The sequence below is a fragment of the Habropoda laboriosa genome, unplaced genomic scaffold (assembly GCF_001263275.1).
Source record: "Habropoda laboriosa isolate 0110345459 unplaced genomic scaffold, ASM126327v1 scaffold2, whole genome shotgun sequence".
NCBI classification, from domain to species: domain Eukaryota; kingdom Metazoa; phylum Arthropoda; class Insecta; order Hymenoptera; family Apidae; genus Habropoda; species Habropoda laboriosa.
The window spans coordinates 676,774-692,482 of NW_017100190.1; the positions used below are offsets into that span (position 1 = coordinate 676,774).

General features: G+C 54.8%; 1 protein-coding gene across 1 annotated transcript in view; it reads right to left on the bottom strand.

Annotated features, from left to right (window-relative positions):
* Positions 1-10,431: 10,431 nt before the first annotated feature.
* Positions 10,432-15,709, bottom strand: part of LOC108580059 (protein Wnt-6-like) — a 17,221-nt gene continuing 11,943 nt past the window's right edge. Inside the window, exons 3-5 of the mRNA XM_017943719.1 lie at positions 11,245-11,364; positions 10,988-11,187; positions 10,432-10,893 (exon numbers count right to left, since the gene is read on the bottom strand). Of these exons, the coding sequence (XP_017799208.1) occupies positions 10,432-10,893; positions 10,988-11,187; positions 11,245-11,364 (782 nt within the window). The remainder of the gene's footprint in view (positions 10,894-10,987; positions 11,188-11,244; positions 11,365-15,709) is intronic.

The window sequence follows — 15,709 nt, forward strand, 5'->3', positions numbered from 1 at the left end:
TGTCCCCCCAATTTTAGGCTTAGTGAAACCATTAGCCCAGTGTTAGATACTCCCTTTCTGCGCGAGAGAGAAGGAAAGGTGATTGCGGCATTTCTGCGCACAATAGAATTTGTTCTGTTCTTTTTACTCCAGACTCTTTGTAATTTATAAAGATGGACGCATAAGAGAAGAGGTAATAAAGACGACTACGAAAGAGTTTAAAGACCCGTGATCGCATTTTGTTTTGTTCTTTTTCTACTTTCTTCGTTCGTTTTGTTCCGTTCCGATTTCCCGCAACAGACGGACGACAAGTGGAGGAGGATCGTCTCGCTGGAAAGGATTCGACGCCGACGCCACCGTGTTGCACGAGCCGCGTGGACCTATCCCCGCGAAATATAGCCAACTGGTTCTCCAGCTGGACGACTTCATAACTCCTGACCGGGCGAATATCGTGGGAGGCCCGTGCCTCCGAGAGGACTGGTTCGCGACTCTCCTCCCCCTCGTTCCACCGGCACCACCCCCACCGTCGCACCGCTCGTCTGCCCCCGCGGCCGTTTCCCATCGCGTTCCTTCCTCTTTCGTTTCTCCTTGGCCGCGCGCTGCACGCGATGATAACGAACGAAGGAATCCCGCAGGAATCTCTGTACGGGATAAAAGGATTCTGACCGCATACGAACAGGCATCCGCGCTAATGGTTCCGACACTCCCTGGCCCCCTTTCTCCTTCCCCCTGTCCGCCTAACGATCGGTATTTCCACTTGTAAGCGCATTCCAAGTGAGTCCTGGCGCGCACGTCGATCGAGCAGGATGCGCGGTTCGTTCCACGGTCGATGGGTCGATCGATTTCGCTCAGAGGAAAGAGGACGCACCGGTCTCGCAACGGGCCGTACCAACGCTGGTGCATGCGGCATTGTAGGCAGACCAGGAAGGGTAGGTTGGACCGCGATACTAAAACAAATTCTTGCTACGCGAGAGGGGCTCCCAGCGTCCCGGCAGACAAGAATCTCGAGCAGCCGGACCACTTCTCACGGCGGCGCCTTTGATCTCGCCCGACCACCCCCTCGTCTCCATCACGGTCACTCGAGCACAGGCAGCACGACCGCCTCCCTCAGCAGCCAGCCTTTTTACCCGTTCCTGCTGCTACTCTCTCTCTCTCTCTCTCTCTCTCTCCCCTCGTTATACGTCCACGGTTGAACCGAGGAGGAGGCCGAAAACTGGCGAGATATACCGGACGAAGGTGGATTCATTCAGTTTTACTATTATTACGCATACCGTCACGCGTGTAGCTCGTTCCACGGTTACGGGGAATCTTCCTTTGCTGAACGCCTCGGCTCGGGATCTTCAGGGGATCTCTTCAGGGATCGCTCGACCTTTCGAAACCGCCTCTCGCCAAACTTTCTTCACGCATTCGGGTGGAAAGGTTAGGTTTCTAACTGGCAGGATTCTGGTACGATCGAAAAATCTGTTCGGAAAAAGAAGAAGAAGAGAGAGAGAGAGAGAGAGGAAGCTGTCAAGACGGAGAATGCGCGCGTTTAAGAATCGGAACGGGTCGCGGCGGTGTTTGGAAAAAAGATGCCGAACGAGCAGCGGTGGACGTTCTCTCACGGTCTCGCGAGAGGATCCGTCTTGTTCGAGAGCGCCTCCTCGCATCTGGGCTCATTATGCCCGACGAATACGAAATTCAGTCCACGAGGTTGACAATCGAGGGCCCCCGAGAGACAGGGGCTCGCGTCACTCGGTGAACAGGACCCCATCAGGGATGCCACGCGCGTGTGATCGGGCACGACGCGCCGCGTGCCGTTTCGCCCGCCTTCCTTCCTCCGATTTTATCGTTCTACCCGACTTCTCCTTAAACTTTCCGCCTCCGTCTCCGTCTCCGCGCCTCGTGCCCTCTCCCTTATCTTCTCCTTTTCCTCTTCGTCGCTTCGACCCGTCCGTCCTGACCTTTCGTCTTATTAAAATTATCACGAGACAGAAACACGTACGGAGCTTGTACTTTCGAGAGGGGAGAAAAGAAGTATCGAACAGAGGCATCGAGGCACGATTACGAGGGCCCGAAGCGAAGGCGAGAGAGAGAGAGAGAGAGAGAGAGGGGGAGCGAATGTAAAAGGAAGAAGAGGAGGAGAAGAAGAAGTGCGGCGTGCTTCCTGTTGCCCTAATCTTCCACTCCGGCGAGGTCTCGTCCTCGGGAGGAATTATTTCCGATAAAAAACGGGCGAGTAAATCAACTAATTTATCGTTTTTGCGATTGGGAGGAAGGTGGGTCGTGGACGCGTTCGTCGGAGCATAGGCTGCCGGAATGGCAGGAATCCCTTTTGGCGGGTCCTGGACCTGGTCGTCCTTTCCGAGGGCCATTCGTGGGAAAGAATATCGGCTGACGTTCGGGACCACACGGTCGAATTATCGGTGTTTTCGCGTGTTATAGGGCTCCGCCGATACACACTCTTCTCCCTTCTCTCTTTCCGTTCGCGGTCGAATTGGCTGGGTCGCGCGCGCGCGCGCGCTCTCGCACACACCTCTCCTCCTCCTCCTCCTCCCTCCTCCACCTCCTCCTCCTCCTCCGCCTACTGGCCATGTACTGCTGCTACTCCCTTTGCCGTCTTTGGCCGTCTTCCGCGGAACGAGCAAAGGGAATCTCCTCCGGAATCCACGTCCCCGCCGACTGTGGGAACGAAAGCACGAGATCGCGATTCTCCGTACACCGTGTTCCGAGGCGTTCATCGACAACCAGATTCCTATCCTATCTAGCTTTATCTCTCCCCCTGCTCTCCGCCGACGTACCCTCGGGAGCCTCTGGACGAAGGTCCAAGTTCGTCGGTATCGAGGAGGAGGAGGAGGAGGAGGAGGAGGCAGGAATTGGCAGACCTCGTTGAACCGCGAGGTTTCGGAAGAGTGTTATATCCCGTTTACCGTGCGGACCGGGGAACAGGACGGATTAATCGAGCGAGTGAAGAGGCGAGAAGGATCGAAAGCGGGACCGGTAATGAACCGAGTGGTGGAAAGAGGTCCTTTCACGGGACGAAGCTTGCGGCCGGGACCGAGAGACGTTATTATTAATGTCGAGCAAAAACACCGAAATACATCATCCGGCCAGCGACGGCCACCTAAGTAGTCGACCGTACCACCAGGTGGGTGAGGGGTGTAGGAGGGGAGGGAAGGTTCGGAGGCCGATACACCGACATCGGGTCCACCCGGTAATTAATGGTTTTACGATATTGGAAACATCTTGCGAGCAGCCGAGCAGAATCCGCTCAGGCGTCAAAACGAAAGGTCGGTCTCCGCCTCCGGTCGCGGTGGCCCCCTCGATTCCTCGATACGCGCTTTTTTACGATCCTCGCGACCGACAGGATATCGCGCTCGAGATCCTTCCTCTCCTTTCCTCTCTGAACGAGGTAAACGGGGGTGGGAGAGACCGGGTTTATTTAGCCGAAGCGAGATTCTACGGTCGGATTCGATTCGACGTCGAGATCATCGGGAAAAAGTCGAGGGCACTCGGGTGTGTACGCGCAAAACAGAGGACCACCTGGTCATCCGAGGACTCGACTCATTCTTCTGTCCAACGTTCTGTCGACGAACAAGACGAAGAAGAAGAAGAAGAAGAAGAAGAAGAAGAAGAAGAAGAAGAAGAAGAAGAAGAAGAAGAAGAAGAAGAAGAAGAAGAAGAAGGAGAAGAAGGAGAAGAAGAAGAGGGATTGTTGGTAAATTAGCATACATCGGTTGGATCGCGGTGACTACAGGAGCATCCGCTTTGTTCTCACTCCCGATCCTCGGTGATATCTGGAAAAAGTGGCGTATCGAGGGGCGACGAAACGGAGGCGAAAGAGGAATCGATAGGGGAGGGTGGAGAAAGGTAGAGGAGAAAGGAGGGCGAGGCGAGGCGAGGCGAGGCGAGGAGAGGAGAGGGGAAAAGGTATAAGCGAGAGGAAGAGAAAGGCGAGGCGAGAAGGGCCCCGTTGGACCCACCGCCGTGTTCCGCGAGCCTCGTAATTACACCGCAAGGCCGCCGTGAAGGAGAGGCGTCAAAATCGTACTCTCCTCTCTTCTTCTCACGCCTCTCCCGGCTCGCTTCGTTGCCTCTCTCCGCCACCGGCCATTATCGAAATTGATATTTTATCGATGGCCCTTTGCCACGTGATCCACCGTAAGCCCCTTATTGAGTTATTTCCCGATAATTACGAATCGACTACGATAATTCGAGGTTAATCGACGCGGAACGGTCGATCTACGACCTCGATCCGTTCGATCGAGTCGCGCGCGTCCCACGTTCGTTTCGGGGAGAGAGGTCCGCGGGATGAAATTTTTTCCCGAGCGAGGACGATAAAAATTAGGCTACTCGTCGGCGGCGGTCGGGGGTAATTTAAAGGTAATAGTCGAAATTAAAACGGTCGGGCGTGCGCGTGGAGGAAAGGAGAGAGGATGGGTTTGGGATGAGAGGCGAAGAGTCCGGAGTGGATGGTGGCGACGCGCGAGGACGGAACGGAGGCGAGGAAAAAATCCCCTGCGGTCGCAAAACAAAATGTCACGTAATTATCGCGGTAGGTGTTCCGCTGGGAAGCTGCTTCCCTCCGTGCATCTCCTCTGTTCTGGGCGACCGGTAGGTAAGCTTTCAGGCAGCGGGCAAAAAGTGCAGCGAAAACCACCGTTGCGATCGTAAAACGGGCCCGTTTATGAGATGGGACCGACGCGCGTTCAGAGGAGGGACACCGTTTCCTCCGGTCTCTCCTCGTAATAAACGTTCTCTAGCGTTCCGAGCTAGACCCGCCACTCTTCCTCCCTTATCCCTCCCTTCGCTCTTTTCCCAATGGTTTCTTTCGAAACCAGCGTTCTCCGTCTGTTGTTCGTTTCTCGAAAGGGAAGATTCGGCGAGAACCGCGGAGAAAGCGATGATTCAACCGCGTCCCGCCGACTAACCGCTCGCATCCATATCCTCGCGATCGTGGGTGGACGCGCGACATGAGCCAAAAGCCACGGGGACAAGCACGAGACATGCCGCTACGTTCATAACTAGAGATTTTCATAACCGACCGACCACACCAGGTTCGGCTCTTAAAGAATGTCGGTGCAATTAACCGGACCGAGAATGGTAACGCCCGATTCTCTCCTTTTCGCCCGCTTCGCGGATTTCGCGACACGCAAATGCGGAGCGTTGGCCGAGACGAGAGAGAAACGAGACCGAAATCGTAGGCGCGGCAGGGCACCGAGAATGGCGGAGGATCGAACGATCGAGGAGGTCCACGGACGACGGGAGATCGTGAAATACGTTCGAGAGTTGCACGGTGGATCGATGGCCGATCGGCTCGATATACGGAGTTAAATCTCAGATCGACCGTTCGCGATAAAGGAACGATTCCTGCTCCCACCCACGGGACAACGGTGGGTCCGCTCACGAAAACGGCTTCATTAGAGAATCCAGCCTTTCGTTACTCTCTCTCTCTCTAGAGAAAGAGATCGCGACGCGTCTCGCGAATCGAGAGCCAAAACGGAAGACAGACTTATCGCTTCGATTCAGACGCACCGGTTTACGTAATAAAAGAGAAAGGCGATCACCGCGTGTAACCGCGGTTCAAACCTATCGCAATCGCGATCATCCTTTCCCCGATGTACCTGTTTTTTCGAAAGCCAGTCCCAAGTAAACAGTCTGCGTTTTCTTCTCCAGCGTTTGTTTGCTTTTCCTCTCGGATACAAGGCGATTATAGCCTAAGCAGATAAGCAACAGGGAACGTGCAGGAGGTGGTAGCGCGGCGCAAGTCCGCGATGACTCTCTTTATCTCGTGCCCTCGTCGTTCCTTCGTCGCCCCTCTTTAATTCACAGCCGGCCACGGCCATAATTCGCGTTTTACCTCACGGTGTTTATGTACTTTTAATAATGCCTGATATCTCGTCGAGGCGCTGCTCGATTCCTCGCCGGATACCCCGACCACCCTTCCTCGCCCCTCTACCAGTCCCGAGCACCCTGCTGAGCGCCCATGCGTGCTCCACCTCGCCGGAGAAACTTTCGACCGCGCGGAGAGCGAAGAAGCTCGCGATATCTGCCCAGCCGCCTTTCTCGGCCGCCTCGGCGAGGCTACTTTAGACACTTTTCCAGGTTAACGCAAACGCTCCTCGGTTGCGAGAAGAATCCCGCTTTCACCGCCCTGGCTTCCGTGTGCGTGCCTCGTCCTTAACGGAAGCTAGACTCTCCTCGGCGAGAGTTTCAAAGTGACGATAATGAAATTAAAGCGAGCAGAAGCGACGGGTAAGTGTTGTCCGAGCGAGAAGCTAGGAGGAGGCGCAATACTTGCCCGGTCGTGGGCCGCTCCTTCATCTTTCGCTCGTCCCAACCTCCCGGCGCGGTCTCTCTCGATTTCTGCGGCGCGTTCGCCGTCACCGCCACCCTCCGGCACATGTTAACAGCACTTTAAAGTTTTATTAATAAGGATAAATCAGAGGCGCCCCGCGGATGAAGTTGTCGGTGCCACGGTCCAGCGCGTATAATCTGGCATCGGAAACACAGCGGAGTCGGGCGCGGAGAGGAGGGAGCCGAGGGCAGAGAGGGCTCGGCAACACGTCGGTTTACGACCATTGCCCACAATGTCGTGTGCTCGCAACGCGACCGCACAGAGATATTTATCGTCCCGCTGCCTCTGCCCCTGCACGCTCGTCGTTCCGCTCCTCCTTTACGGGACGCGATTTCCACCGCTTCGAACTCGCAACTTTCGATCGTTTCGTCGAGTGAAAAACTTCAGAAACGATCTACCGTCACGGAAAATGTATTTCGTTTCCCCCGTTACGTGGAAGAGGGAAAGGAAAAAAGAAAATCCGCATGAACAGGGCGCGGTCTGGTTCTCGCGGTGGCGAAACATCCAGCACGAGTTCCTTACGGGTTTGAAACGAGCGCTTAGCTGCCGGCTACGTTCCCCCGTAGAGTGGCACAGGCCGATAAAACGAAATTCCTGCGAGGCCGCAGAAAAATTCTTTCGAATAAATTCACCGATATTATGCGGCCGATAATTACGACACGCCTCGGCCGCGCTCAAGTCCGAAGCCGAAGGGGGGAATTACGAGTGGCCCGCGACGCTAATTTCCGTCCCTCCGTCCCCCCGTTCTACGCCGAAACGCGCTTAACTGATTTTCCACGACCCACGTAACTCTTGCCCCGATCTGCCTCGGTCTGCCGCGATAACGATCGAAGGGGAGGCTCGTTTCCCGCTTTCGTTTCAACTTGGAATCGGTGAAGCGGCGAGAGTGCATCGCGAGGAAACGCGAACGAACGGTGGAACGCGGAAGACCGGCAACCGCTAACCGCTAACCGCTTCTAAACGCTCGGAGAATCGACGAGAATTAGCGCTGGTCGAGTGACCCTTGGGCTGGCCGTTTGCGAGCGCGAACGTCGAACAATGCGAGAGACGAAATTAAACGAAGGTAATTCCGGTGAGAAGCGGAGGACGGAGACGACGAAAGCTTATCCGGAGCGCATTCCGAGCGAAAATTACTCTGCCCGCCCCTCTTCTTTTCGAGGGGAAGAAAAAAAAAAGGAGCAACACTCGGCTAATTACGCAAGACCAGTATGCCTGCGTGCGAGAGAAGGAGAGGGGAGGCCGAAGAAATTCCAAGAAGCTGGAAGAACCGTAAAGATTTCAACGACCTCCTCCACCTACCTCCTCGCCGCGGCCCTTCGTCCTTCGGCTGGAGAAAAGGGCGCGGAAGAGGAAAAGGGGGGGAGGGAGGATTGGAGGACATCGAAGGAGTATCTTTTCGAAGAACAGCCGAGGGAGGAGGAGGAGGAGGAGGAAGAAGTCGCGGTGGCGAAGAGACGTCGCGGCCGGTGGCCCGCGCGTCCGGTAGAAACGGTAAACGGTGCACCGGCTTAAGGCCCGTGGAATTATCCTCCTGTAAACACCTACCTAATTAAGATTGGAACATTTTAACGTCCTGCTTGGGGACCCCAATAAACCGCCTAACGTACAGCCAGTTTGTTAGGCGCTTATGGGATCGTTTAATTAATATTGGCGTCGGACCAGCGCGGCCGGCTCGAACGACCGACCACCTCCGGCGCCACCATGTCTTGCCCCTGAACACTTGCAACTTGCACCGTTCTAACGCGTACGAGGACCTGCTTCCACCTTTCCTCCTTCCTCTCTCTTTCTCTCTCTCTCTCTCTCTCTCTCTCTCTCGTTCGCCTCTTCTCCGCTTTATTTTCGCCGATTCGTTCGACCGCTTTTTCCACCAATTACCGGCGTGTCTCAACGGTCTCCTTGAAAAAAAGCTCGACGAACGCGCGTGGCTGTCTCCACCGGCAACTTTCGACCGAGAACAGTCCAGTCACGCAGCTTCGTCTTATCGTCGTCGCTTCCATTCTCGCGGTTCGAACAGGCACGCAAACTGCCAGGACCTCGACGAATGTGGAGCAGAGAAGGGGGAGGACGGAGAAGAAGAGTGGAGAACAAGCGACGGCGCACGGCACTCCGGCTCTCCCTGGACAGAGAGGGCGAGCAGGACGATTAATCACGGTCGCGTTTTGCGGTTTTGTCGCGCGTCACGACCCACGTGCGTTCCCCGGGCCCCATTGTTCCGTGTCTAATCGTTCCAGGAACGGTGCCGGACGATCGTTCCTCGTGGGAGAGTTTCTACTCGCGCGTGCTCGCTCCATTCACTCTGTCCCGAACGCGTACGGCCCGCGTCTCATTTTTCCACTCGTTTTACGAGCCTCCCGATCCTCTCCGCGCTCCTCGTCGCTTCGCTCGATTGAAAATCGAACCACGTCCAACCATTCTTATCCGCTTCTCGGCACGATCCGCGACCCAAGAAATTAATAAACGCCCGCGAGCTCGCGTACGCGCCCGGTAATCGGCAGATCGAGCCGAGCCGTCCTTCCTGGCAGGCGATGTTTTCATTAAGCCGTAATAACCGCCACGGATCGGCTCTGTCGGGCGAAATTGAATTACCACCGGAAGATCTCGACACCGGTTAAGCCTCGAGGAGGAGTGCGAAGAGGAGGGGGGAGACGGGACGAAAATGGCGCGTCCCGAAGCGACGAGTTACGGGCCGGGTTTGTGGTACGCGCACGGTACACGTCCGGAACGAATTTCGGGGGGCCACTTTACCCTCATAGGGGAACGTCCACGGCAGCCGAAAATTACCCTGGTCGGACCACCCAGTCGGTCCAAAGCAGACCAATCTCCTGGCCACGGGCTAATCGAGTCGAGACGCGCGGTCCGCTCGAGCGCAGCTGGTGGGGCTAATTGCACCTCACCACCTTCCTACCCTCCGGAGAGCTCGACCTCTCTATTAACGGAGATTCTTCTGCCGGCCGCGTCACGTATTAAAGTCGAGGGTGTAGGCGCAATCGGAAATTTTTTACTTAACCCCTCACAACGAGTTTCCACCCTCCGTTCATCCTTGAACTCGTGTTCCTTTCCCGTGTTGTTTGTGGGCCTAACTTCTTACCTTTTATATCCGAATTTGCGCGTACGTGTAAATTTTATTGCTCGAAAATCCTCGTGGCCGAAGCGAAGGGATTAAGAGGAAAACGATACCTACACGTGGGAGCTACGGAATGGGATAGCGAAGAGAGGGCACAATAGCGGACGCGCTAATTTTCACGTCCAACAAACGGACACGGGCCATCGATGGAGGAGAGGAGCGCGCGTCGAGGGGGGAGAAAACAGAGATTTCTCTTCGTCGAGTTTATGGCTTCCGCTATCGCCGAAACGTGGCGAGCGCGTCACGATACGGCGCGAGCCTTCTTCCCCGGCTTTATGGTTACGCGAAATTCCTCTCTCCAGTCTCTTCGCCGTAAAACTATTTTATAGGAGATGTAGACACCGGTTGTTTATTGCTCGCGCGACCTCTCCCGTGTACAAGGTCGAATTACAGCTAAAAGCCTGTGTTCTACAAGACGCGATAATATACGAGGCTTCCTCCTCGCCGATTTCCACCTTCCTTTTTTCTTTCATCTTCGAATTGGTTACGAAATGTTCGACTTACCTGCGAGAGAAAAGCTTCGCCTTGGGCATTCCACGGTCCTTGCGCGTTCGGTGACGCGATGGTTTGTACCGGAAGTAACCTTACGAGAATTCGCCGGAGGATACACGTTTTTATTCGCATTTCACGCTGCACAGTATAAAGTTTCAGTCTTATGTACAAAAAAAAAAAAGAAAAGAAAAGAAAAAAGAAAGAAAAACACGGAGAACGCAAGCGCTGAGGGAGAGGAAAGAGGATAAGGGACGACTCGTGGTCGCAAAAGCGGGAGAAGCTAGGATCGTTTCGAACAGAGAGAGAGAGAGAGAGAGAGAGAGAGAGAAAGAGAGAGAGCTGGAGATACCTGGAAAGCTTGGAACGAAAGGATGCAAAACTGACGCTCGTTGTTTAAACGACTAACTCTCCTCGAGACACGACACTCGCGGCCAGAAAACTACAACTTGACAGCACGACGTGTATATTACAAAGAAATGCTTATCCTATCGTGGACTGGTTAGCGACAAGTATTGATGGTTTTCTTAACGAGACAAGTTTTGCAGGTAACCTCGCAACACCAACGGAACCTGCACTCGCAATTGGTCTTCTCTTTGACGATCCTGGTGTCGTAGCCTCTGCCGCAACAGAGCAACTCGCAGCCGTCCACTCCCTGACTGGTGGAGTTGCATCGACGTCCCTGCGTGCCCAGCGATCCCGTTTTTCTGTTCGGCTTGCAGAAGTCAGGCGAGTCCTCGCTGTAAATCAGATCGAATCTGTCCGGCGGCTTGATGGTCGGCCCCTCGGTGATGAAGCTGTGCCCGTCGTTGCTCGGTATCACCTTGGCCGCGCCGTCGAACGACTCTTTCAGCCTGTTCCCGACGTCACGGAACGGTGGCATTTTCCGCCAGCAGGTGCGCACCGTGCACGATCCCGAGAGACCGTGGCACTTGCACTCGGTCCTCATAAAGTCCCTGATCGCCTGTAACCGCGTCGATGGAAAAAGGGGGGAAAAAGAACGTTCCCGATTACGCCGATTTGTTTTCACCGCTACGAGAGATAACAACTGTGCCTACCAGACGACCAGCGTTATTGTTGTGCAGCTTCACCAGGGTCTTGATGTCGCTGCGTTTGCGATAAGGAGCGTCCATGAAGTCCCGCGACTTCTTGAAGCCAAACTTCACGTTATCGCCGCAACCTCCCCATTCCCAGTCACCCTCGGTCGGCAGGCTCTTCTCCATTTCGACAGTCCGGGGGAACTTACCGAGGCGATTACCTGCGCAATTCGCGTAATTCGCCAGCGAACGGGGACGAGTTTGAATGTTTCACTCACCTTTCGACGTCATCTTGTCGCAGGAACACTCGACGAGATGGCCCATGGTGCAAGCTCTGGTGACCGCGTAGGTGACTCCAGCCGCGGTGATGGCGTTCGCGAATCCCGTTTCCCTGGTATCTGCGAGGATTGGAAAATCGATTAGCTCTCTAGGCTCCGTCTATCCCCTCCCGCTCGGTTCGGAATCAGACCGAGTCGAAGGAAATGGGATTATATTCGAGGCGGAGGAATTAGGACGGGAGGATGAGCCAATTAATCGAGGAGCCGATGGTGAATGGGTATAAACGAACGGGAACGGAACGGAACGCCTTCGGTGGAGGAGGTCTGAAATAAAGGTCGCGGATACTTTTCGACGAAGGCAAGAAAGAGCGTCCTCGAAGCGGAAGGATTTCAGGAGCAGGATGAAGTTGGTCGCGACAGCCTGGACGTTTGGAAGTGGTTGGTCGTCTCGGGAGGGAGAGCGAGAGAGATATTATGGGAGCGGCGCAGGGAGATTTCGGTGGCGTGTGTATTCGGTTTCACCTGTCACGTCTCCACTCCATCATTAGGCGGACAATGCGCGCCGGAGTTCCACCCCTTTTCAAAACGGCAGATTACCACCGCCTCCGTCCAACGGCTCCCTGTCACCCATTGTCTCTCACTTGCCCGAGCATCCGGGTTTTGCAAAATCCTCTCCGGCCCTCCCTCTTCCTCCCTTTCCGCCTCTATACTTTTGCAGGAGGTGCGCCGCGCGGTTTCCCTCGGGTTTACGCGAGCCCGATAGATAGAATCTTGCTCGTGGCCCGTTACCGGATTAACTTATAATCGTAAGGCGGAATGCGAGGGCCAATTATCGATGCCTTTGGAGGCACACGACGAGTTGCGCGGAAACGAGGCAGCGGAATCGGCGTTGGTCGTCAAAGTATCGGGCGTATCTGTCGGCAATCGGTCGATCGAATCGAGCGACGCTCGTTCCAAGCGTTTCCGCGCCGCGAGGCAATTATCCTTTGCGAACGTTTAAGCGAAAACCAGTCGCGAATACTAATGCCACGCGGCGTCCGGGATCGGCCCTCGAAATCTCCGCGGAGACATCGGGAAGAGAAAAGGCGAGAGGAAATAGCGGAGGAAAGCAGGGCTGCTGGGAGGCAGAGAGGTGGGCAGAGGAAACGGGAGAGAAAAGGGAGAGAAAAGGGAGAGACAGGCGCATCGTGGCGCACGGGCTTGAGAAGGGGTTATACGCGTTAAGCTCGGCTCGCCGTGGTTCCCATGGATTCCAGCCGGGTATCTTCGGCGCGGATCGACACGCGGACGAACGGACGGACGGACGGACGGAACGAAAAGACGCAGTCCGGGAGAAGCAACCTGCCACCGCCCGCGTATCTTCCGATGCATCGCCTCACCTTTCAGTGCGTATTTAAACGATACGATAGTTTTATACGAGCGATCTGATATCGAGGTTCGAGAGCGAAAGGCCCCGGCTCGAGCTACTGCCTCCGAGCTTGTAGTGCCTCTTGCCTGCCTTTTGCCTCATGCCCGCTACGCCGTTCTCTCGATCGCGATTCTCTCTTCCTTCTTCTTCTTCCACCGCATCTTTTTCAATCTCTCTCGTGTTACTTCCGGATCCACGCGATTCTTTCCACTCACCCTATATCCGATGGCTTGGATATATTTGAAAGAGTAGAGTGATTCGTAACGAAAGATTGGTGGCGGAGAAAAGGTAAAAGGGCGTAGCGTGGAGGGCCGGGAATGTTCGAGGCGGAGAGGAGCAGCAGGTAATATAAATCACTTGGAATCAATTAGACACGAGGGATCGCGAGCCGATGATCTTGCAGTACCGTGCTGCCAGGTGCACGGTGTGCCCATCGTCTCGGGTCGTCCCGACGGCTCAGCCAATTATCAGCATTCCGGGGCATTATCCTCGGAGCGAGACTTACGCCGTGTTTAATTGCGAGTGGTCTTCTTCTTCTTCTTCTTCTTCTTCCTCCTCTTCTTCATTCCTCATCCTGCCTGCAACTCCTCTCTCGTTCTTGCGCCGTTTCTGATTTTCGCGTTTACTCGCGAAGCAACGCGTCTCTCACCGGGAGAACAGTATTCGATTGAGCTTTGAGAAGGACAGTTAAACGGCGAGGAGAAACGACAAGAAAAGGGGGACGACGTTGTTCGTCATCGTACCTCTCTCTCTCTCTCTCCTCTCTCTTTGGATTCATCGCGCGGTATTTATCCGAGAGCTGCCGTTGCCCTTTTTGCGACACAGCTCGTTTAACGGGACACGCGTAACTCTTGTCCACGGGTCACGATGAAATGCAACGACGCGATCGCCTTAAACGGATGACGCGGTGTATAGGGGATAGACGAACGAACGAACGAACGAACGAGCGAAGGAGTGACGTTGGTTATAAAAGGGAGCAATTGGAGGGGATCGATTTGTCGGGACCAACATCAGCGTAAAATCGCGAAATGGCTGATTTATGGAATCGAGAGCGCAAGAGGATCGCGGCGGAAGCTGCGCGCGGCTCCGCGACAAATCCCTCGTAAATCGCGCGGTGATTAATCGGTCCGGTGGATTATGTAAGCGTGCAATTTGCGACGGTGCATCGCTCGCCGCCATTGTAGGAATTATGTCGCGGGCACGGCCGATCGACGCGGGCAGATAGCATCGATCGGTCTCGCCGGGTGATTTGTTTGCTCGACTCGCGATTTATCGCGCTGCACGCGGCGATTCGTGCGCAATAGATCGCCTGCCCGTTTCGATCGATCGACTCGCCTCCGTAAATCCGTTCTTTCGAATCGAATTGCCTTCTGGACCGGATACCGCTTTTCATCCGGTCTCCGCTCTAATTGCGGATGATCCCCGTAAAGAGGCCACGGACGCGGAGAAAGGTAAAGGGAGGGACAAGAGAGAGGATAAATGGCGGGAAGGGGCCGTAAATAAAGAGGAGAATATCGAATGAGAAAAGAGGCACGGGGATACGGCGTTTAGTTAACCCCCGTGCGTGTATAGGAGATCGTACCAGAGAAACCTTTCCAATAAATACAGCGAGAACGGACGCATGAATGCCAGCAAAAATCGCCCAATGACCAATTGCGGCAACGGCCACTCGCCTTTTCCCGAGATTCCGCGAGATTTTTCAACGGTTCACCGTATCACCGCTGGATTCTCTTTTCTCGCGTGGAATTTCTTCTTCGTCCCGTCTCGCTCTCTCCCTTTCGCTCCAGCGCCAGTCCTCGCCGTCGTGCTCTCGTACTTCGCCACAGCCGAACCGACCGACCGACCGACCGACCAACCAACCAACCAACCAACCTCCACTCCGAGATACCGCGGTAATTACGGCGAATCGTCTATCCGTCCCTTTCTCTTCTCTCTATCTTTTTATCACCGCTCTCCAGCGAGACGCTGCAGCACGAGATCTAGACCGCGGATGCGGGGATTCGAGGGTCGTCGCGCGGCGGAATTCGCGGGGAAAAGCAGCGACGAACCAGAGTTTCGAGGCGAAGAACGAAGAAGGGGATACTAAGAGCGGTCTGTCCTCCTCGTGGAACGGAGAGAACGCAAAGAGGATATGGAAGTTCTCGTTTTCTCTCCGTGCTCTTCTTCCCTCCGGCGTTCCCTCCGGTGTTCCCTTCGGGCAACGTAAAATCGAGCGAGCATTCAAATGTCACCGGCGAACGGGCTGAGTCTAACAGAATAACAGATCTGTCCCGGTGTTCCGTCTCCCTCCTTTCGCCTCCTTTCACCCTTTCTCCGGCTACCGATCCAAGTTAAGGCCACGGTAGCCGAGATACAATAAACGTACGGGACATTAAACTGTTTGCTATTGTCAACCCTTTGTGGAAGATACCGGCTCCTCGCGATGCACACGAGTCCTTCTTCCCTCCTTCTTCCCTTCCTGTACGGTCCTTTGGGAAAGTACCTTTATTTCGTATCGATATTCGCTACCATTACTTTACCACCAAACAACCTTTCGCCTTCGCCTTCGCCTTCGCCTTCGCCGTGCAATTAGCCCGACGATTCGCTCTCTGGATACATGGGAACGAGAGGAAGAACCGGTAGTGCGTATTAGTCAGCTCGATTCTTTACAACGGCATAGTGAATCGAGAACGCGGATCGGTATGTGCAGGTCGTAAAGCAACGGACAATGGAGAAGCGTCAAGAAGGAGGAAAGAATCGAGGATGACGAGCAAAAAGAGTACGGGGTTCTCGATGACAGTGGACACCAGAGGCGTCGCTTTAGTCACGGGCAATTTCCTTCCTCCGCCGTTCGAAGCGAGAAAAATTCGGCTTTCCCTTTTCAACCGTAGGACACGCTTCCCCCATAATCGTCGCTCATGGCTCGTGTATTGTCGTTTCCTGCGGCGAGGGTGCCGAGCTACCACCTCGTCTTCGTCGTCGTCGTGAAAATGGTTCCGCCACGGACCCTATCTACACCGTGTCAATTGCGTTCCATGCAATTCCACCGACAATAACTGAAATCACAACTAAATTCGA